At 31.4% G+C, this 24,815-nt stretch overlaps 3 protein-coding genes across 3 annotated transcripts in view; all 3 read left to right on the forward strand.

The window, feature by feature from the left end:
* LOC11438238 (receptor-like protein EIX2) overlaps positions 1-13,152 on the forward strand; it is a 46,104-nt gene extending 32,952 nt beyond the window's left edge. The window contains exons 3-4 of the mRNA XM_024778668.1: positions 11,871-11,973; positions 12,526-13,152. Of these exons, the coding sequence (XP_024634436.1) occupies positions 11,871-11,973; positions 12,526-13,152 (730 nt within the window). The remainder of the gene's footprint in view (positions 1-11,870; positions 11,974-12,525) is intronic.
* A 59-nt stretch (positions 13,153-13,211) lies between these two features.
* LOC112420059 (cellular nucleic acid-binding protein-like) lies at positions 13,212-13,517 on the forward strand. The gene has a single exon (XM_039831875.1). It carries the CDS (start codon positions 13,212-13,214, stop codon positions 13,515-13,517), a length of 306 nt encoding a protein of 101 aa, XP_039687809.1.
* A 5,823-nt stretch (positions 13,518-19,340) lies between these two features.
* LOC11419588 (thioredoxin-like protein Clot) lies at positions 19,341-21,415 on the forward strand. Its single transcript, XM_003598999.4, has 2 exons — positions 19,341-19,564; positions 20,931-21,415. Exons 1-2 carry the CDS (start codon positions 19,420-19,422, stop codon positions 21,182-21,184), a joined length of 399 nt encoding a protein of 132 aa, XP_003599047.1. The 5' UTR covers positions 19,341-19,419; the 3' UTR covers positions 21,185-21,415.
* Positions 21,416-24,815: the final 3,400 nt, after the last annotated feature.

Consider the following 24,815-nt stretch of genomic DNA (forward strand, 5'->3'; position numbering starts at 1 on the left):
TCTTGAGTAGTATTATTCTTATTCTCTGGTCTTGGCCCTTGTTGGTCATGTAAATTTGATTCGATTCATTACTTCTTGATTCGTATCATGCCTGAATAGATTCACAAAATGTTGAATCGTATCAAGTTTCCTCTCTGGTCTTGTGTTTTGCCTTGTTGAATCGTATCATTGTTCTTTGATACGTATCAACCTTCATAGCTACAGATCTGTCCATTTATACATGTTTGAATCGAATCACACTTTCTCTGAATTGAATCATATTGTTTTATTATTATTTTTTGCTTAAAATATTGCTCTTATCACTCCTGCCTATATATAGTTATACCCATACACCTTTCAACTAACTGAATCAATTGCCAATAACATTCTAGAGTCTTCAAACCTCTCTCTCTCCACTTGTTCATTAGATGAAACACTTTTTCTATTTTTTGTGTGGATTCCACTTGTTCACTAGATGAAACACTTTTTCTATTTTTTGTGTGGATTTTGAGTCATAGATTGCTAGAGTACTATATGTATTGTATATTGGTTTCTTTCAAGGAACTTGGTTGAGGACGAAGGGTCCAAACGAAAAGAGGGATTTCTTTCCACCTCCAAAGTGACTTGTGGGGGTCTTTCTAACTTTTCAAGTTCAAGGGGATCCAAGCTTTGGATATAGCAAAGAAGGATTCAAGGTGAAGGAATTCCAAGGATCGCATGGGAGCTTAAGTGTTGAAAACTTAAAGAATCACCGATTTCAAGGGTAACTTGAAGACAGGCCCGGCCTTGAGGGTGTGCAAGGTGCTCAACCAGGCCGGGCCTCCAATTGCTACGGGCCTCTAACGAAAAATTAAATCTAATATCCACCCCCCACTTAAATAAAAAATATATATGTTATATCCTTTTCTTTCTTTAGTACACGTTTGAGTTTTTTTCTAGACTCTTGTTCTCCTTTTTGTACATAAATCGGATCCTATCAAACCACCCCTAATTTGTATAATCACTTAATCAGTCAATTTGGAAAGTTATTTCATTGAAAGAATCACAACAATCATTTTTTTTCTTCGCACAAACCATTTGTTTTACCCTTTTCCACAACAGAGGAGAGACAAATCCAAACGACACCGTTAGATAAATTTCACCTCTTTCACTTAATGTTTTTTAATTCCTTTCATGTTTAGAACTTCTTCTGATTCTAATTTTTTTTAATGAAATTTAGCAACACAAAAAAATTACGTTTTATTTTACTATGGGCCTATTTTAAAAAGAGAGTCGAGCCTCCTATTCCACAGGGATGGCACTACTTGAAGATTGGTGGTGTTGTGGTTGTTTAGGATTGAAGATTAGGATTATCGATGGAATTCTTTGCAATCATAAAAATTTGTAAACAATTTTCAACAATAGTGGAAGTCCTTGATAGAGGCGTTTTTTATCAAGAGTAAACGTACTCCAAAATGAGGACGAAAGGGAAAACTACTATAAAATTTGGTGTTCTTCTCTTCCCTATCTTTTTAGATTTTTGCATTACTATTTGTATATGAATTTTGTGTTGCAGACCATTTGATTTGATTGTGATTAATGTTTACACTTAATTGATTCATTGAATTAAGATTTTTTTCAAATTCATTTTTATCACAATTAAGTTTCAAATCATTAATTCATATATTTTGTGTTTCTTAATGTTAGTTTGTTTATTGCAATTAGGTTTGGTTTGAGTTTGTCTAGTTTTGAAATTTATATGCTCGATTATTGATAATTAATGTTCTTAATAAGATTCAATATTTGAACCTCTCAATTCTACTTTCAATCTTAATTAGTGATCATTGTCTTAGAATCGTTATTGTTGTTGTGCACGAATCCAATAAATCATACTTTTTCAATTCAGGTTTTCGCAAACTCTTTTGCAAATAGAAAAACGTTATTCACCCCTATAGAGCACCTTCTTGTTCGCCATATAGATCAACAATTTAGTCTAAATTTTATTTAAAGCACCTATACAAAAAGCAGTATAAATAATAAATTGTGGAATGCTAACGAATGCCCTTGGGGTATTGGTTAAAGTGTTAAAATTAGTAAGTTTTCAATAAAAAATGGTGTAATTTTTTATTAGACAAAACTAAAAACTTATATTTTCAAAACAAAGTTTTTATTAAAGTATTCCTTAACCACTTCCTTAAGGTACTAGCAGACCCATAAATAATTATGTTTACCATTTCTCAATGAGCTATATGGAGCTGTAAACACTATAAACAATGGATTTTTTTGCTATATATTAAAATTTCTCATTTGTAAATTAGAAAGAAAAAAAAATGACAACTCTTTTATCACTTGGTATGAATAAAGTAACCACAAACTCCAAAGCACCAATTACATATATGATGATAACACATGAGTATTTGATTGTTTTAACTTCATGAACGTTGAGACGAACAAATATTTCTCTACAAATATGCAAAATCTATAAATTTTAAAATTTGATATTTAAACTTATGAATTTGTTGTTTTAAATTTATTGTATCAATTAAGAATTTCCCATAAGCTTGTGAACATTAGAAAAAAGAGTGTATAGCTTAGAAATCTCATACCAATCATTTTAACACCAAAAAAGACAAAAGACAACTATTATTGATATCCTTCTTAAAAAAAAAAAACTATTATTGATATCATAAAGACATTGTTGGTTCATTCAACGAACTAGTCATTTGACATCTGGGCCAACTACTGATAATAGATACGACAGTTCTATTAGAGCCCCTACCACATCTAGAGATAATGTAAAAATTGTTTTTTTTTTTTTTTCAATTGAAGCATGACTTAATTGTTCTTGCATGGCAAACTTCATTTCTGGAAGACGAGCACATATCACTAATCGGTACAGGAAAAATTGACGTTGACAATATGACTTTACAGACACTTGTGAGTGCTTCTCTTGTGGATTTTAAACAAAAAGGTCTTGCACTAATTTCGAAATTACGCAAACTGATACATTAACTCAGTTTCAAAACATAAAAAATTTGATATTTTGATACAAACTTGTAACCAGTGGCGGAGCCACATACAAGTGAGGGGATGCAGATGCATTCCCTGGATTTTCAAAATTTGCACATGCTGCATGTAATTTATTTCTATTTGAACCTCCTAACTTTGTTATATTGAACCTCCTAATTTTATTATATTGCTGATAGTCAAAAGATTTTGCACCTACAGCCCATATGAATGGCACGGCCCAGTTTAATTATTAGCTTTTGATACTTCCATTTTTAGTTTTTCCTATTTTAAGGCACTTACTTGCTTTTAACTACATGTTTTTGATACATTTCTTTATAATATATTTTTTTATTGAAATGATACATTTCTTTTATGTTATTTTCTTATTAATAATTAAATTCATGTTGAAGTAAAATTGAGTTATTTTGGGATTAAACACAATTCCTACAAGTCATTTGAGAAGGCTTTAGCACTAAATCAAGTATGTTCTTGTGTTAGGATTTTGCAAACATCGTATTTCATTTTTTTTTCATAACCTAATCCTCCTTCCATCCTAAATTATATGCATAAAAATTTACTTTATTTGTCTCAAATTATAAGCAAAAAAGACAAGCTTTTACCCTATTTAGTCATTTTGATAAATATTGAAATTAGTCATTTGATTGGGAAAAAATGACAAGTTTATAAATTTAGTAGTTTAAATAAATGATTAAATTAAAAGAAAAAATAACTACATAGACCTTTGGTATCTGTAATAAAGTTAAAATGTCTGAACCCCTTGATCAAAGATCTTGGCTACGCCACTGCTTGTAACAGATGCAAAGTGACAGCTCCTTCCAGTGCATTGTTCATATTATTAGCATCAACATGTAGTAATTTGTATATACCGATATTTGATAGTCGATATGATAAAATTTTGAAACTCATGACTATCTTTAACGTGTCAACATTACTAAAGTGCTTCGATTCCTTAAAAAAAAAACATTACTAAAGTGCTTCGATTAAATATTTTTTTATTTTATGTACAAAATATCGTTAAATATTTATATCACAATCATCGTAGATTTTATATGCTTATATCTCAAAAATCAAATTTAATATATACCGATATGAGAAAGTTTACATGCTTAATTTTTGAAAATTAATTACTATTTTAAAATACCAACAATACATATATATATATTAGTGAGATTAAGAAATTAAAAGAGAGATCAGAATAAACTATTTTCCTATACTTATGGATTAAAAGAGTATAATAAACTTTTTTTCTTATATTTATGCGGTAATACAGTGCTTTTTTTTTTTTTTTTACCATATTTAAGAGAATTAAACAGTAGAAGAAGGAGGAAAAATTTGGTTTTATATTTTGTAAAATTACCGTTAGACACATAAAATTAATAAAATCGTGAGTTTAAATAAGGGTAATTATGAAATTTTGATGGAGTACAATTTTTATATCTTGTTAGTGATATATTTCAAATTAGTCATTCATCTTTTGAGGAAGAATGGCGTGTTTCAAAACAAGAGGGGAGGAGAGTGTTCTATAAGGATCTTTTAAGTAAGCATGTTGCAATTTACTCTAAATTTTATTTCAAATAACTATACTAAAAACAATATAAACAATAAATATTTATGTTTACCAACATTTGAAGAAAAAAAGTGAAGCAATGAATATGTTCATTAAAGAGCTATACAAAGAGTTATAAACAGTACAAACAAACAATGAATTTTTCGTTGTATAAAGCATTTTTCGTTTATAAATTAGAAAAGAACACAAAATTAACAACTCTTTTATCATTCGGTATGAATGAAATAACCACCAGGCAAATGGATCATGAGTACATAGTTGATGATGGCACATAAGTATTTGATCTTATTAGCTCATGAAGCAGAGCATGGATTCAATGAAGTATGTGGAAATTAACCTGGTATATTTGTAGCGTTACATGATAAGAAGTAGTTGTTACCCTAATAAATTTTATAATAAATTTTTGCTGACATTAATTAATTTTGTAATTTCCCCTGTACTTGCAAAAAGTACAATAAGGGATTCTAGGTTTAAGAATCGTATATTAGGATTTTAGACTGACTATTGGATATTTGAGAGTGTTCTCAAGGGTGGTATTTATAGCCTTCTATGGGCTTGGGTTTCGGTTACTTAGTCTCCAAGTAATAGGGGTATTTATGTATTTAAGGGCGGTTTCTAGAAGATTCTAGAGATTATTGAGGCGGCGCTATGGGTAATGCGCGCCTTGGGCCCTTGGGCTCTTTTTAAGGGTGCTAAGGCCTTCTTGAGGGGTCTAAGAAGCCCTTTTGAAGGTCTTTCAGGTCCTTAGGAATATTATAACGGTCCATCCCCTAATATAAACTTGTAGAAGAAAAAAGTTGCTTACTTGTGATTATGAAGCTAATTCCAGTATTAAAACATCTTTGAAAATGAACACGGTTCATATAACTTATGAGAAGAAAAAAATCTGAACCAAAATAAACAGGGGTATGATGAGTGTTTAGTTGGTGAATGGGACAAAATTCAATACAAATACAAGTGGAAACTGAACTATACGTGATTGGTACTTCTATCACTATGCTTTTTGTTACAAGTTTATATTAGGGGAAATTGGCACGAGAATCAAACCTGAGACCTCGAGGATGAGCACACTACCAGGTTTCAAGTCAATACCACTAGGCCAACTCAATTGGGTTTATACAGATCTCTCATTAGATTTTAGTGTAAGACAATTGATTTTTTTTTTTTAAGGAGTGCAAGACAATTGATTTATACTCATAATCTATATCAATTAAATTCTTTAAGAAACTGTCTCCGTGAACATAGCTCAGGTGACATGGACAATGCATTGCAATATGCAGAATTTGAGGTGCGAATCTAAAACACCACATTTATTCACTTCAAAGGTGAATTCTAACTACTAGGAAAAAAAAACTCTTTGAAAAACATACTCCTACAAAATACTATATATTTTTTGTCTTAATTAGATAGACAAATTCTAATTTTAGTTCAATAATATGTTTAATTGATTTTCATCCCTCCACAACGTATTAGCATTTCACACACGAGTGATATTTTTTATTTGAGCTCATAGGATATTATATTTTGTACAATACTCACAATGATCCAACATATATATAAACAACAGTGATTGAGATTCTCATTAGTGATTGAGAATGTCTTTTTAATGTGAGTGAGAATGGTGAGATTAAAAATCCTCATTTAATAAAACATATTTTTCTCTCTACTCTATCATTTCTTTTAAACCTAGCTACATTATCTTTTAAACCTATATAATGTAATGTAATATTCAACAATAGGATACTTAATTGATTCAAGCCTCAAGGCATCAAAATTCCTTTAAACTCGACTAGTTTGCTTCCATTGCTCAACTCCCGTAAAAAAAATAGTTGTACTTACTTCGTAGATAAGTTTGATGCTTCTTCTAATTCACATCTAGAATCAATCTAATATGTTTAGAGATCTAAAACACTTTCTATTATGTGATCTTTTAAAATAAATAAAAATTACATAAGACATACAACAAACAAAAAATATATATAAAATTTGCCAAGGCCAATAGTTGTTGTTGGACCAGGAAAATAGGAGACCTCCACCTTCACAAACTTAACTAAAGAAAAACATGTTAACCAATTGTAATATTATATATTTATAACTAAAACTCTAACTTTTGCCACTTGGTCCATGGGCCGGCTTAGTTCACATCTCTCCTCCGGGAGCTTAATAAAACTTCAAGAAATGCTATTCTCACAACATGATTTGTTCACTCTCTACCAAACTTTTGAAAATACTCCCACGTGACACGATTTCATCAACGTTTCATGATTTTTCAGGTAGTGAGCATGGTTTGCAGGGTGCTCAATCGTGTCACGATTTTGGGAAAACGTGACACGATTTTCAAAATTGCTGGGAACGTTTTTAGGATAAGGTTGGTCGTACCTTGGGTTGTACGCACCAATCGTGTCACGATTTGGAAAACGTGACACGATTTTGACAACTGAAGACTGCTATATAAGCGTTCTTGTGCAGATTTTGAAGAAGAGCTTGAAGAGAGAGAAACTTGGATTACAAAGGAGGTAACTTTAGGGTTGAGTGTCTTTGTAGTGAGGATCTCTTGGGTTGGGAAACATTGTAAACATCTTGGGTAGTGAGATTTCACCATTGGAAGGATCAAAAGTTTCCTTTTGTGTTTTCTCTTAGGATTCATATTGTGAGAGTGGGTGACACAAATGGGTAGAAATTATGTCTTGTTCTTGTGTAAGCTTTTAAGCTAATTTCTTGTAACTCTTTGTAACACTTTCATCATAGTGGATTGGAGAGCTGCTCTCTCCCCCAGATTAGGTCATATTGGACCGAACTGGGTCAACAATCTTTTGGTGTGTTTGTTCCTTTCTTTCATTGCTTATCTTTGTGCTTTGATTATGCTTGTGGTGTTGCTCTACACTTAGATCTAGGTCTGTTTTTGTTGTTGTTGCTTGGAGACACTTTACACATTGATTACCTCTTCCTTTACTCCACACATCTTTATTTTTCATTGATGTGATTTTTTTACCGGAATTCACAACATGATATTTATTAATAATAGGAACTTAACACATTTTCTTCATTACATAATGCTCGTCATTTAACTTATGGTACTTTAAGGTACTTTAACTCATGACAGATTAATATTTACACTATCTTACCCTATGAAACAATGTTTACTTGACGGATTAATGCTTACACTATCTTACCCTATCAAAATTTAACTCATGGCAGAAAACTGAGTAAACATGATAGGAGTTAACTGGCAAAATACTTCTGAAATTTGTCACTTATAGTCAATTACCCCTTTAAATATTTTAATTTATGCGAGTTACCCCGCACAATACATACAAACTAGTGCACAACAAACACATACTAGAACACAACACATATACCATAACAACTTATTAAGTTAACACATATCAGAACACACACATGAGTAGTGAATAGTGATAGTGTAACACTCTAGTCGTTGTTTTAATTATTTTTAGGCTTAATACATCATTTGATCCCTTAACTTATTTTTTGTTTTCATTTTGGTCCCCTAACTATAAAATGTCTCAATTTGGTTCCATAAATCTTCTGCAGTTTACTATTTTGGTCCTCTCCGTTAGTTTTTAACATCAAATATCTAAAGCGAACCGTACTTAGAGGTGGTCCACCATGGACCTTAGTAAATTTTTTAATTTTAACCCTTTGATTTTTTCTTTAAAAGAGGATTGTTGGATCATATATAGTCTATTGTATTCTATTGTAAACCACTAACACCTAATATTTTCTCACTTTTCTTCATCATCTTCATCAATCATTCACTAACCCAGAAAATCAATCCTATTTTGCTTTCTTTCATCATCATTATCATGAATTAAAATAAAAAGAAAGAAAAGAATAATGAAGGAGAATACAGAGATCCAAATTAATTTATTTATTTCAATCATGAAATCCAATTGCAACACTTATCCCCATTCCATCAATTTTATTTCTTCACCCCTTTCTTGTTTCCATCATCATCATCATTCATCAGCCGGTCTCATTCTCTTCTATTCTTTTCCACACAAATAAACACAGATTCCCACCCCTTTCTTTTTCCAGAACCATTTTAATACGTTAATTTATTTTTAAACACAAACATCATTCAACAAATAAGAAAATAAGAAATTTTTAACAGAAAATCCAAACAAATAAATAAAGAAAAAATCCCTATTTTTTACATTCTTCGTTCCTTTCTTCTCAATTTCCATTTGTGCAACTGAAGCTCATTTGCAAAATCAAAGTGATTGGGTTGCGATTCGTCTTTGATTTTTGATTTTGGTTTCTTCTTCTGTTCAGTTTTTAATTTCAATTTCGATTGCTACTACTGTGTTCAATTTATGGTTTGTTGGATTTTTGTTGGATCATCGTCTATGTCGTCGTCATCTTTGTTGTTTCCGGCGAGGCAATCGTTTCCGACGTGATATCATGGCACAACAGTTTCTGTCTCTTCTTTTCTTCACGTTTTTCTTCCCCCCCGTTTTTTTTTATTTTTTTGCTTCTATCTCTTGTTTTCTTCTAAGTTAACAGATCTGTTGTATTGAATTCTTGTAAGTTGAGAAAGGTATTGATTTTATTTATTTGTTGTGTTGAATATGTGGAAGCAATGAATTCATCATGTTGGAGGGATGACTTGATTTGAATATGAGATTTATTTGTTGTTAAATATTGATTTTCTTTTGCTGGATTTTTTATTAGTTATTGTATGAATGTTGATGAATTTGGTACGAATATGAAGAAGTGGTGGAAAGAAGATGAAGGAAGGAAGGAAAAAATTAGGTGATGGCGGTACACTGTAAATATAATGGACCTGCAATCGAATGGTTGAAATCATATCAAAAATATTAAACATTAAAAAACTAACGGAGGTGACCAAAATAGTAAACTGTTGTGGATTTATGGGACCAAATTGAGACACTTTATAGTTAGGGGACCAAAATGAAAACCAAAAATAAGTTAAGGGACCAAACGATATATTAAGCCTTATTTTTAATTCATTTTAGAGTCTTTTGTATGATTTTAATATGAATTATGTTGATTGGTGTTGATGTTTGGTGTGCTATATTTTATTATATCATTTATTACGATATTTATTAAAATAATGTGAGAATTTTTATTATTTTGAAAATTGGGGAGTTAATTAGAATTTAGTGGGAATAAGGTATAGTTAAAGGGAGTTAAGAAAATAGCAAGGAGGTTAAATTAAGAGTTAGAAAGATAGAAAAATGTCTGCACGTATAATTGAACCTTTGAGAGGAAAGCAAAGAAAACCAAGCCAAGGGGAGAACAAGAGCAAGAGGGGATCAATTTTGCTGTAGCTTTGTGTTGTGCAATTGAATTCAGGTAAGGGTGAGGTTTGCTTCAGTAGTGTAAATGTTAATTTCTGATTTTGAATTTAACAGGTTTTGGTGAGAATGGGAGAAAATGGGTTTTGATTTTGATTTCTAGAATTAGAAGTGTATAGGAACCATGTTAATTGGACTTAGCTTGTGTTCTGGGCGATTCTAGGATTGCATAACATTACTGTAACCTGTTTTGGGGTTTGAATTGGGGAAAATTGGGATTTTTGATGAAAAACTGCAAATTCACGATTCTGGAACTGTCACGACTCGCCCTGGCGAAATTTCACCATTCCCTCGCCTTTGGTTCGCCCTGGCGAGAGTGTTCAGAAAGTTTCCCGAGAACACTGCCTTAGTTCGCCATTCCATCGCCTTTTGTTCGCCTTGGCGAAAGTGCCCAGTAGCTTTTCGCCTTACGCTCGCCATGGCGAGTAGCCTTTTGTTGAATTTCGCCTGGCGAGTTTAGTAGTTCGCCTGGCGAAAGTACCCAGAACTGAATCAAAATTGAGTTTTGTATACTCAGTTGTACGCATTGTTTGGTTGATTCTTTTGACTGTGCTAATGGTTATATATGACTATTATTTACCAAGAGCATGATTAAATGTTGAGTGATGATTTATGTATATTTACACTTAAATAAATTATATAGATTGTTGGTGCTGTTTTGATGATTGCTGTTTGATCTTGATGTTAAGCATGGCTATTATAAATGGTGTATTTTTCGGGGATTACTGATTGATGATATTGATGATGACTGTAATGTATGTTGTATTTGCTAAACCATACATGTCGTTTTATTCCGGAGTCATATGAGAATGTATGCATGGTCAAGTTGTATGTAGATATACACAAGTGGGTCCATTGCATATGCATAAACAGCGGGAGGACTCATGTCCTGGAGCACTAGTTCTTCACAGCGGTGAGGGCTTTGGTCCTGATGAATGCTTTAACCATTCAAAAGCGGTGAGGGCTTCGGTCCTGTTTGGTACCACATGCATATTTGCATTTATTGAGGGGTCTTAGAGGTGTTGTCATGTCATGCATGAGTCTTTGTTGTTGGTTGTAATTGCCATATTGTTGATGATGATGATGTTGTTGATGAATATATATTTGTCCATATATTATGATGAATTGATATGATGATGATGATGTTGTTGATGAATATATATTTGTCCATATATTATGATGAATTGATTTGATGATGATGATGTTGCTTTGTGAAATATATATATACTTATATTTACAAGATGATGTATCGATGTTTAATTAGGGTGTTAGATTCAATTGATGATTTTAATATCTATATTTTATTATTGTGAATCTCACCCCTTCTGCTTGAAAATGTTGTCCTTCCTATGGGTAACTTGCAGGTGATCTTGAGTAGTCGGTGATGGCTCAGTTGTCGTGTCTAGGGCTCTGATACATTCGGGATGGGTTTTCTTTGTTTGTTTTCATTCCTTATGTATCACATTTTTGGATTATATGGATTTAGCCCTTTAGTTGATTGTTGGATTTAATGTTGAGGCTTTTATGCCAAGATTTCTATTGGAGAATTATTATGTTGATGATGGATTTTAGTGTTGAATATATATTGCTGCAAATTGATGTTGGCTTATGAATAAGTTTTATTAAATAGTTTTATTTTCTATTTAAGAAATTTGAAAATGTAGTGTAGCATGCCCGATTGGTGAATTACTCTGATAAATATTTTATATTTAATTACTTTTGGTAACAGGGTGTTACATATAGACCAACAGTAGCAACTTAGCATCGCAAATTTTCGTTCTCTCAAATCTATGTAAGCATATGATATCGTGTTATAGTATCCGAAGTTGGTATTAGAGATAACTTTGAAGCAAAGAGCTCGGAGTCTGAGAAAATTGGTATTTGTTGTAAGTTTTCATTATCATTCATAAAGTGATGGATGTGAAAAATATAAAGAATCCATTAAATTTCATTATCATACAAAAAGCGTTTATTAGTGCTAGTCCAATCAACAATGAACCAGACATTTACACACCAAAGCCAAATACTGAGGATACATACAACAGTCCTGTTAGATCCTCTACCAAATCTCAAGATAATGTATAAAACATTTTCACTTAATTAATTAATTTTTTTTTTTGTTAATTGAAGCTCAACATTATTCTTCCATGGCAGCACATACCACTAACTAGTACATACAAAATTGACATTCACAACATGACTACCAGGAGTAGTATATCAATAACAAGATAATGAATCTTAATTATTATTCTTTATCAAGTGGCTTTAAAGACGTTTGCGAGTGTTTCTCCTGTAGATCTTTAAAAAAGACTTTACCCTGCTGTCGAAATCACACCGATTAATACTTTGATTCAGTTTCAAATCTAAAAAATTTGTTTTTTTTTTCTTTTTCGTATCAATGTTGTAACAAATACAAAGTAATAACTCTTCCCGTGCACTTGATACTATGATAAATTCTACATTGCATTGTTCATGTTATCATCATAAATTTAGAGTCATTTCACTTGCAGAGGGTGAGAGGTTTTTTAAAGATTTAAATTTGAGTGATAGAAATCTAAGTTTCTGTGAGTTAAGATAGTGGTTCTATGAGTATTTATGAAGATATAGTAATGACTTGTTTAAGCATTGCAGGAAACAATGCCTCCAAGACGTACTCCGGAGACTATTGGAACTTCTGGAGATGTTAACGCCCAGATGGCTCAGGCTATGACTGACATGGCTGCTGCTGCTGCTGCACAAACAGCCGCCAAAATTCAGCGAGACCAATTGAAACAGCAGAGAGAAGATAGGGAAGCAGATTCAAGGGGATTGGCAGATTTCCGTCGTCACAATCCACCTCAATTCCATGGAGAATTAGACCCAGAGAAGGCTGATTTGTGGCTACAAGAAGTGGAGAAGATTTTGAAAGTGATTAACTGTCCTGAAGAATCAAAGGTGAAATATGCCACACATTTGTTGCTTGGTGATGCAGAGTATTGGTGGAAAAATGCTAAAAATATGTTAGAAAATGCGCAAGAGGAAATCAGTTGGGAGGTTTTTCAGACCAAGTTCTTGGAAAGATATTTTCCTCAGAGTGCAAGAACTAAATTGGGTGATGATTTTCTAAAGTTACAACAGGGCAACATGACGGTAGGAGCATATGCAGCAAGGTTTGAGACACTGTCCAGGTACTTCAAGTTCTTCGTCAGACTGTGGATGAGGCCTACATGTGCCACCGATTCCAAGAAGGGCTCAAGGATGAAATTCAAGACATGGTAATGCCATTGGGAATTCAACAATTCCATCCTTTGGTAGAAAAGTGTAGAGAAATAGAAGCGATGAAGAATAAGAGACTTGCTCGAGGGAATAACAATAACTGTGGGGGACCAACTCGTTCCAGCAATCAAAATCGTGGACGAGGAGGAAATGGGAAGAAGCCCTACGAGGACTCTAGAGAACCTAAAGGGGATTATAATAATTCATTGGAACCTAGTGCTGGAGACAGAGGAGACCTCTTTAAGCCAAAGGCTTATTGTTTCAAGTGTGGAGATCCAGGACACTATGCTGACAAATGTTCCGCAAAGAGCGATCTATGTTATCGTTGTCGTGAGCCAGGACATCTTGCTAGGGACTGCAAGGCATAAGAAGAGGAGGATCCAGTATACGTGGCAAGAGCAGAACGTCTGAATGCACCTAGAGGCCTGTATTCAATTGTGGGAAAGGAAACTTTCAATTTGTATTATCCTGTTGCTTGAAGTACTTCAATAAGAGTTGGAGGTATTAGAGTTATTAGTTAAGAAATAAATGAACGTTGTCGAGACTTTCTCTAGTGCCAGTTTCGAGGACGAAACTATTTTAGGTGGGTAGAATGTAAGATCCCGGTATTTTATCATATTTTTATTCTAAATTATTTTATCTTACTTTAAAATAATTTACCTTTGTGATTTATTGAGTGATAATATATTATTTTGTTTTTTTTCTTTCAAAGTATATAGCCAAAATTCATTATATTAATTATTAAATAGTGTACCCTATAACTATTTATTCCTACTATTTTTATGTGTGCACGTGTAGAATTTCTCATCTTTATCTCATGTTAGTATTAATTTAATTAAGTATAATGATCAGCCAATAGTATAGAACAAGAAATGGGGACGTGTATTTACAGAGAAAACAATAATGTAACCTCCTTTCCTAGTTACATTGGTCAATTTCACTTCACACTCCTTAAGCATAGTGCCACTCTTTTAGGAAGGGAGTTAGTGGGAGGGTTATTTCACAATTAATAACAATCGGTTACCTTCTTTATTCCATTCATTCACCACTTTACTGATTCTACACTCTGAAGAAAATAGAGAGAAATTTAGAGAGAGAGGGATAGAAACATAGTGAGTCTTGCAGGAGAAAGAAATGAGAACAAAGATCAACTCTAAAACTAGCATTTAGACCTATCACAAGTGTAGATTCGATAGAGTAAAGACTGTTGGTGGAAATCTTAAGAGCTGCTGTTGTTAAGGTAAGGGAAAGGGCGCTCCATTTTTTTATTTTATATATGTATTTACTTGTTTTTATAAAAGGATGATGTTTTTAACATGTTTATGTATTGTATCATGCTTATTTTGTTAGTATAAATTGATTTTGTATTGCTTGGTTGTGAGTATAAATTGTTGTTTCATGCCTGGATTGAGGTCTTGCATATTTTGTTAGTCAGCGTTACTGTCGGTGTAATCAATGTCTCTAGCAGGTGGTTAAGACAGTGATTAATTTAGTCGGATATTCATTGTGAGTTGTCTATTTTGTGGAGTTAATATGCAGGTGTCGCATGCATACATTCATTGTTGCGTGGTGCCCATAATTGGTTGGGACCCGAAGTCTTGAGTGCCCATAATTGGTTGGGGCTTATTGTTTCCTTGTGAGTGCTCATAATTGGTTGAGGCCCGTTGATTTCTTTTGGTGCCCATAATTGGTTGGGACCCGTGGGGTATGTGGTGTCCATAATTGGTTGGAGTCACGGCGGAGTGTTCATAATTGGTTGGAGCCCACAAATATCTACGAAGAACTTTTGTTGTCCTTTAAGGGAGGTGATATCCGGATCATTTGGAGTCGCATATAGTTCGGTCTTTAGGGTGTTGTGCATTTGTCGAGTCCACATGTGTTTTGGGTGTTGACATTTTGTGTAGTTATATTAATTTTTGTACAATTTGCTTGTCTTGAAATTCATGTTCAATATATGTACAACTTGTATGTTTGTTGTTGTCTGGGAATTGACCCTTTTCCGTATTTGAAAATCAGATAATGATAATGACTTACAGTTGGAGGCTTCGAGTGATGTGGACTTTAGGTGCGCCTTAGCGAGAGTCTCGCAAGCGTCCAAAGTTATGACCAGCTAGGATGTGTCTTTGGGTAGTTAAAGGCCAAGGGCCTTACTATATATTTTGATGTAAAACAATACTGATTTATTATTTAAAAAGGTTCAAAGAAAAACTTCTTTATTTATTATTTATTGTTACTTTCAAGCGAGTGAGTTTTAAGTCATTGTTATTATTATTATTTTTTTTAAAAATAAATAAAATATGCACCATTTTTCGCTAAATATTATATAAGTTAATGTCTGAAATTTTTGGATCGTTACATTTCACATTATAAAGTAAAATTAATCGAGAATTTTTAGTCTTTGATTCTTTCTCCTAATTTCCAATCTCAAATTAGTCATTCATTTTTTGAGTGAGGGTTGTGTGTTTCAAAACAAGGGAGGAGAGTGTACTATATAAATCTCTTAAGGAAGCATGTTGTAATTTACTAAAGATTTTATTTCAAATAACTATACTAAAACAGTATAAACAATAAATAATTGTTTACCATCATTTGAAAACAAAGTGATAAAATGCATAAATTCATAAAGTCAGCCGCGATCTTTATACGAGGGTCTCAAATATAAAGAAATAAGATAAAATATATATTGACTGGTGTCTTGATAATTTTTTCCATTAGTAAAACTCTTTTTGTAGTTGTTTAAGATATAAAAAATGTCAAAATAAAATAAAATACATCTATAAAACATATGAATATCTTACTAACATTTTTATTTATACTAAATTTCAACAAATAAAATCATTTGTTTGTGGTAGTTAAATATATATTATCTTAGTAACTATTTGCTAAATATACTAGCTTTAAATACTATAAATACTATAAACAATGGATTTTTTGCATTTCTCGTTTATCATTCGGCATGAATGAAGTAACCACCAAGCACCAATGGATCATGATTACATAGTTGATGTTAGCACATAAGTATTTAATCGTTTTAGCTACATGAAGCAACATAGATTCAATGAAGCAGCTTATATGAGCAAATTAACGATACCAACTATAAGTGTGTTGTTCCATTTGGTAACATAGAATCACATTGTTATTAGTGTTAACCTAGTTTAAAACCAATTTTAAAAAGATTAGCATTCTTGGTGAGAATTCAATATTTTGTCATATAAATGTACTGACTTCCCAACTGAATATTGAATTTATTTTGGAACCGATATGCAATGAAAATTCAGTAAATGTATTTTCAAATTGTGGTGCATGCGACATGAAAAAGATATACTACCTCCGTTTCTAATTATAAGATTTTTTGAGAAATTTTTTTTGTCCTTTTTTATAAGACCCATTTGATATTTCCAAGTACATTAATTATTTCTTTACCAACATACCCTTATTTATTTTGAATTTTTTTCTTCAATCAACAATCAATATTATGTTGAAAATATAAATTAACTCTCTCTCTTAAGGATAAAATTGTAAAAACAGTAGTAATTATATACAAATTTAATACTACAACTAACTTTCTTAATCTCCGTAATTTTTTCAAAAGACTTCTATATTTAGGGACGGAGGTAGTATAATGTAATATTCAAACAATGGGATACTTTACTTTAAAAGAAACAAAAAAAAAAAAAAAAACACCAGGATACTTAATTGATTTAAGCCTTAAGGCATCAAAATTCCTTCAAACTTGACTAGTTTGCTTCCATTGCTCAACACCCATAAAAAAAAAAAAAATAGTTGTGTAGACTTCTTAACTAAGTTGACTCTTCAACTAGTTTATATTAAGGATCGGTCTAATATGTTTAGAGGTTTAAATCAACTTCTAATGTGTGATCTTTTAAAATAAATAAAAATTACATAAGGTATAGAACAAAAATAAATTATATGAAATTTGTCAAGACAAAACCAAGAGTTTTTTTTTTTTTTGCTGAAAGGAAGACAAAACCAAGAGTTGATCCTTGGATATAAGGAAAATATGAGACCTCCACTTTCACAAACTCAACAAAAAAAACACATGTTAAATAATTGTCATAAATTCCATTCGATTATATTTATAAGCAAAACATAATTTTTTAGGTTTATTGAATAATTAATATATTTGATCTATAAACAAGATTAGATACATTTATAAAAAGTTATTTTTTGCTTATAAATATTACCAGATTGAGTATGATACATTTATAACAGAAACTCTAAGACTTGACACTTATCAAATATGTTTCTAGTAGATTTTGTGGAAACTTAGTTTCATAAACTTTAATCGTTCTCTTTGTTCTCTTGTTTCTGTCTCCCTTAGCTTTGTATAAACTAAAATATTTTAAAATATATGCGAATAAAGTTTGCAAATGATATTTTTAATTTTGAGAGGAAAGTTTGTAAATTATTTTGGATGTTATAAAAGATATTATAATAACTCAAAAAGAATAATTATAAATAATGTTACGGACATTATTGATACTGTTCATTTTGTATATAGATGGATTTAAGTCCAGGTACATAGTTTGTTATTTTAGTCCAGGTACATAGTATACTTGGTTCTTCCTTTACAAATATGGGTTAAAGAATTTATAAATATAATTTTATTTTAAAAATATAAGTTGTTATTTTTTTTTTTCAAGTAATAATTACACATTTTTTTTATAAAAAATGTTTGTTTGTGAATAATAAAAATTTAAATATCCAGAAGTCCTAGCTCAACTGGCAAAATGCCGAAATTGTTAGGCCGGATGCCATGACCGGGGTTCGAACCCCGGTACCTCCACTTGTGTGTGTGAGTTTATAATGGCTTTGCCATTTCGTCTATCTACCAAAAAAATAAAAATTTAAATGTTTTAGTTGTTTAATCAATGTGCATGACACATTGTTTAACATTTTTCTTATAAAAAGAAAAATGTTGTGAACACTCTTTCTAATACTTTTTTTTTTTTTGTTATATCTTTCTAATACTTTCTAACATCAACTCTTTTATTGAAAAAAACTCACATGAGTATCACTCTTTGAAAATGAATCCCACATAAAATTGTAAGATCCACATAAGTTTCATCTCAATGAGTGATATAGTGAGTGATATAAAAAGAATATTCATATAATTTCTCTTATAAAAACATGCACTATCATTTTAGAGATTTTGTTCCAAATTCTTTAGTATAATAAATCATTAATTTTATAATATTACTAAGCAATTTAAACTCAAAATTTTATAAACATGTACTATCCTTATCAAACATTTTATAATAAATCATTAATTTAAACTCAAAATTATCACTCTCTACGATATAATCTCTAAATTATATAAATTTTATTAAGCAATTTTTAAACTATTTAAAATACATCAGCTTAACCTTTAATGTACATAAAAATCCATTAATTCAGTTTTAGATTCAAACCTCATTGCCTGGATTGTAAAAAAAATCCATTAATTTAATCCTAACATCTTTCTTTTTAAATATTTTCAAATAAAATTGGTCAAAATATTCGGATGCATTTCTTAATTTTCCAAATAAAATAGTTTGTCTAAAGTGAGATTCAAAAGAAAATCAGATTCAATTATTAATTTTCGAAATAAAATATTTTGACCAATGTGAGAATGTTATTTTGTTATTAATTTTACATACATTGTGGACTATTTATTAATATATTTATATAATTTATGTTTTAAGTTGAATTAGCAATGACAATTTAGATATCAAATCGATTGATGTCCTCGTGAGTATATCTCAATTGATATGAACAATGAATAATATATGGAAGGTTTGATGTTCAAACGCCGACCACCACAAAAAAAAATAAAAATCAAATTGATTGTTTATTAAACTATTTTATCTTGTCTCCATCATAATTATTCACTTTAAAACCCCTCACATCCCCTCCCCTCTCCTTCGTTGAACCAAACGGACTTTAAAAATTAATTTTTCATTTTTTTTATGCGGAACTTGATTATACCGTGCATAATTGAAGAGACTAATCCAACAAATCGAGTGAGAACACAATTAGTAACATATATTTTTGCAAACTTAAAGAAATTGAAAATATTTTGATAAACGATAAGAAATGGAAAATATTTTGATAAAGGATAAAAATTCTCGTTCTATTGTTTAAAAAAAAAAGAAATAAATCAATTATTTATTTCCTATATAACCCTTGTTTGTAGCCAAGTTCGTATCATATTCACAAACCCGAATCTGCGAGATTGAGATAGCGTTTATTTGCAGAAAGAAGTGAAGAATGACGTTGAAGGTGTTTACCTCAACAGTTTCAAACTTTGATTCTGTTTTTGAGAAGTTCCGATCAGAGATTCCTCAACACAAAGCCAACCTCATTCTCTTCTTGGCTGATAATGACCCTTCTACCTCTCTCAGCTGGTGCCCTGGTATTGTTTTTTATCTGACCCAGATGAATTTTTTGATGTTTTGGTTTGAATTTCTTGGTAAAAACTGGTTTTTGAAATAAATAAGTTGATATTGTATCTGATGATTTTTTTTTACAATATTAGTCAGGTTTATTTGATTACATAGTACCTTCATTTGATTGAAGGTGTCTGGTGTCTGACACAGTGTCGGATAACCTCTTTAGGACAGACAATTCTGATGGAAGATGTGTCCTGATGATGTCTGATGCACGTGATTACGTTGAATTATATCACTGTCTTCATATTTTATCTGTGTCGACGTGTCAGTTTCTATTTCGTGTCCACTGTCCATGTATGTGTCTTGTGCTTCATAGTCTGATACTTACACGGCAGCACATGTGATTATATTCAATTATGTTATTATTCTCAAATTATTATTTTTGAGGATGTGTCAGGGTCTATGTAGCACGGACACGGACACTGGACACGACACGGACATTGACACGCCGACACCGCTAATAATTTGAGAAAATCATATAATTCAGTGTAATTATAAGTGTCGGTGTCGGACACGTGTCATCTAATCCAAAGAGTGTCTGTGCTCAGAGGCCAGTGTTGTTGTATGTGTCTGTGTTGGTGCTTCATAGATTACATAGCATTATACAGACAAAATTGGCAGAAATTTCAGAAAAGAAAAATTGGATTCTGGAATCGCTTTTGATAAAGGATTTGTTAAAGAGAGTAGAAGTTTAGATTAATCCTCTATAGAAAGGAAAAAAAAAAAGCTAAGTGAATGTTTAGAAATAGGATACATTTGACAAAATCACGTTGCTGTCGTGAAGGTCTAGAACTTTTGCCAAAGTCACATGGTATGTGGTGATTCTGCAAAACTCATCACTAACACAAACATGGACTAAGCCTGCGTTAGGAACCTCGCTGGACATGCAATTCTTGCGTTTCGATACGTTTTTTCACCATGAAAACCAATAGCTCAAATACATAGGTTCTCCTTCACGGCGAGTCTCTACTGTGATTTTGCTAACCACACCACAATACCGAACAAAGGCTAAAACTTTTTTGAACTCTGAAATGAAAAGTATGTTATAAATATGAAGTTTTAATATTAATCCTAACTCAATTATCGACATAACAAATCCAATTGTGCTGGATAGACAAAATGATGTATGTGTGTGTGTGTGTGTTAGAGAAGAAGAAATTTCTACATGTTATATGTTTCTGTTTTAGTTGTGTTAATCACATGTGGATGTTCTATACATTTGATTAACATTTTGTGAAGCATGGACTTCTCCACTTAATGAAAATCCGCGATGAATATGACTAGTTTTGGCCTTATGTTTTTCATGATACGTACTCTTTTTCTTCTTAGACTGTGTGAGAGCTGAGCCAGTGATCTACAAGAAGCTGGAAGCTTCACCTAATGAAATTGCACTTTTGAAAGCTTATGTTGGAGATAGACCAACATGGAGGAACCCACACCATCCATGGAGGGTGGATCCTAAGTTCAAGCTCACTGGTGTGCCAACGTTGATCCGTTGGGAGAATGATGCAGTTAAAGGTCGCCTCGAGGATCATGAAGCTCACATTGAAAAAAAAATTGAAGCCCTTGTTGCTGACAAATGATTGTCATTGTGTCTAAGATAGTTGTTATCAGCTTCTACTTTAAAACTTTGTGGTGAATACTGGTCACAAGCGAAGGCTTGAATAAAGAAGATAGTGGTTTGTTCTTACTGTGTTTTGAATTTTAAGCATCATAAATGTGATTTTTATTCCTATATTATGTGAAGTTTGCTGTGTATTTAACCTTTGGCCACCAGAATTTGACTATAAATTTGTAGATATCCTTTAAAACAATGATTACTCTAAAGAAGTTCTGTGATATAAAACTATCATAAACTCTCTTCTTCTGACTTTCTGGGATTCAGGTTAGCTGTTGCTTAAAAAGAAAGACACATCATTTAAAATATAATCAGGTGGCATGCATTTAAAATCCCATTTCCAGTACAAATACTAATAATATAAGGATATAATTAAAAAAACGCAGGGAAGGGCAGTTGGGGGAACTGGGCAACTTAAATTATCAAAATCAATTTACACTGTCGTAGAAGCTACTATTTGTAGCTTCAATTGAAATTGAGTTTGGACCCAAGAATTGATTTATCAAAAAAACATCCAAACACTTGTTTATCAATGTAAATTCACTTTTAAGCTTTGGATTGGAACCTAAGTTTATTAAATTCTACCGTGCAACCAAACACCTACGTAATGAAGTGTATTGGGAAATATCTAAGTTCCACCTTGAAAACATATATATATGACTTGATAGAAACTTAATAAAGAGTGGTGATAAAATTGGTGTCTGATTATTAAAAAAAAAAAGGTTTTTAGCTGTGTGTTAGTTCATATTTGGAAGTTATTCATCTTTTGATGTTTTATATATTTGATTAGAAGTTTGATAAGCATGCTAATTCTTCAGCTTATGGGAATTTATGATGATTATGACTAGTTTTGTCCTTAGATATTTTTCATGATATTTAATCTTTGTCTTAGTTATCTCTTGTTATGTAAGGCTAAAACCTTTTCTCTCCTCTTCCATTGCCATTCCTTCATCTTCTTGCCTTCTCATTTCAGAGTCATTTCACCACATTTTTGAACAAAGCTTTCTCCCCATTTCTGTAGAGCAAGCTTCATTTAAAAGACACATCATTTGTAACCTCACAATTCCATTCATGATTTTTCTTTTGCAATTTTAGTTTCATTTATGTGATTTTATACTTCGCTTAATTGATCATGTATCCGACCGATTTCATGTAGGAAGTAGTGGTTTTCTTTGGGTAGTGATTTAAAGTACTGATTAACATTTTCCTTTTCTTTGTGTGCAAATTTTGATTTTCCAATAGTATTTTTGTGAGGGGTAATCGGGAATTCAAATCGGGTACAAAGTTAATTCCATTCAAGAAGCATCGCAAACTAACTTTAAGTATGAATACTTAAAGTCAAATTACAAACATTAAAGTTGGGAAGTGGATGGTTGTTAGGGTCTGGAACAAATTTTCGATCTCCAATAGCCATAAGTTGTTTTTTTTAAAAGAGATCCTAATATGCTGTTTTGCATAAATAAGCTGTTTTTGAAAAGAGATCCTAATAAGCTTTTTTCCATAAATAAGTTGTTTTCAATAAGCTGTTTTTGAAAAACAGATCCTAATAAGTTGTTTTTCATAAATAAGCTGTTTCAAATAAGTTTTTTTTTTTTTTTTATATAAAAAGAGATCCTAATAAGCTGTTTTGAATAAGTTGTTTTTGAAAAAGAGATCCTAATAAGTTACTTTCCATAAATAAGTTGTTTCGAATAAGCTGTTTTGCATAAATAAGCTGTTTTTGAAAAAAGAGTTCCTAATAATTTGCTGTGCATAAATAAGTTGTTTTTGAAAACAGAGATCCTAATAAGCTGTTTTCCATAAATAAGTTGTTTCAAATAAGCTGTTTTTGAAAAAGTGATCCTAATAAGTTGTTTTTCATAAATAAGTTGTTTCAAATAAGCTGTTTTTATATATATATAAAAAAAGATCCTAATAATCTGTTTTGCATAAATAAGCTGTTTCGAATAAGCTGTTTTTGAAAAGAGATCCTAATAAGTTGTTTTTCATAAATAAGTTGTTTCAAATAAGCTATTTTTTTTTATAAAAAGAGATTATAACAAGCTGTTTTGCATAAATAAGCTATTCCGAATAAGCTGTTTTTTGAAAAGAGATCCTAATAAGTTGTTTTCCAGAAATAAGCTGTTTTTTTTAAAAAGAGATCCTAATACGTTGTTTTGCATAAATAAGTTGTTTCGAATAGGCTGTTTTTGAAAAAAAATATCCTAATAAGTTGTTTTTAATAAATAAGTTGTTCCGTATAAGCTGATTTTGAAAAAGAGATCCTAATAAGCTGTTTTGCATAAATAAGCTGTTTTGAATAAGTTTTTTTTTAATAAGAGATCCTAATAAGTTGTTTTGCATAGATAAGTTGTTTTGAATAATTTGTTTTGCATAGATAAGCTGTTTTGAATAAGTTGTTTTTTAGAAAGAGATCGTAATAAGCTGTTTTATAATTATTATATTATTCATTTAAATTATTTATATATTAAATTATTTAATTAAAAATTAATATAAAAATCTGAAGAAACCCTAAAACCTTGGCACAAAGAACTTTTCCTTTTTCGAGATGAACTTTTTAAGGCTATCAGATGTTACATTGTAAGCCAGATTACTCACATACAAATTTTAGGGAGTGTCAACAAATTCCAATTTCCTTAACTTACCTGGAGTGCAAATCTACCGTTGTTAGTGTCAAGATTTCAAGAGTTCATGTCATAAAAATATATAAGCCAGATTTCCCACATAAAAACATAGTACTCCTTTAAGAAACCTAATTTGTTGAATGAACATTCGCAATGAAACTTGTAGTGTCATTGAGTTTCTGAGCTTCTGAATTTGTATCCTCAATGGTTTTCATTATAAGAAATGCTAAGCTCGGGAAAATAGGTCAAGGTTGCTTGATTAAAGACGATGAGCTTGATTTTCAGTTCAAGAAATCAAATGACACCAGTGAAAACACTGCACTTAAAGACATTTCCAGTTCCATGTGCTTAGTGTGCATATTAAGGATTAGTTCTCGAGAAAGAGAAATTGTACTCAAATTGTACACATATATGATTGGCTTTACATGAACATCAAATGGTTGTTCAATTGCAGTAAAGATGTAGAGTTCAATATGAGGCATATAAAACATGAATAACAGAAACATTGCTAAGTAGATGTGAAGATGCACTCCATGATTCCAAAGTTCCAATAGTAAAATATGAATCACACAAATCCTAATCAAGAGAAAACAAATCTCAACACGAGAAAACCATCCCAAAACAGAAGTAAGAAAAGCTTCATAGATTTCAACACATGAACACATTGGATTGCAGTCTTGTATTCTTCATTACATGTGAAGAACTCCAAAATAGAAAACCATCGATGTAATCATAGAATACCTTCTCCAAATAGCAAAACCATAAAGCCATAAGAAAATCTTCCTCACATATCAATCAATTCCATAAGCAAGGTCTAATCACCTTGTTTGTTGCTTTTCTCCACTTTGTCTTCTCCACCTGTATTAGTCATACCACACAATATAATTTTAGGGCAAACGAGAACCTAACTACTGAAAATCAATTTGTAAGGTAGGTTGATAGAATTAGTGAATTGATTGTACACAACACCAT

Source organism: Medicago truncatula, chromosome 3, assembly GCF_003473485.1.
Source record: "Medicago truncatula cultivar Jemalong A17 chromosome 3, MtrunA17r5.0-ANR, whole genome shotgun sequence".
Lineage (NCBI taxonomy): Eukaryota > Viridiplantae > Streptophyta > Magnoliopsida > Fabales > Fabaceae > Medicago > Medicago truncatula.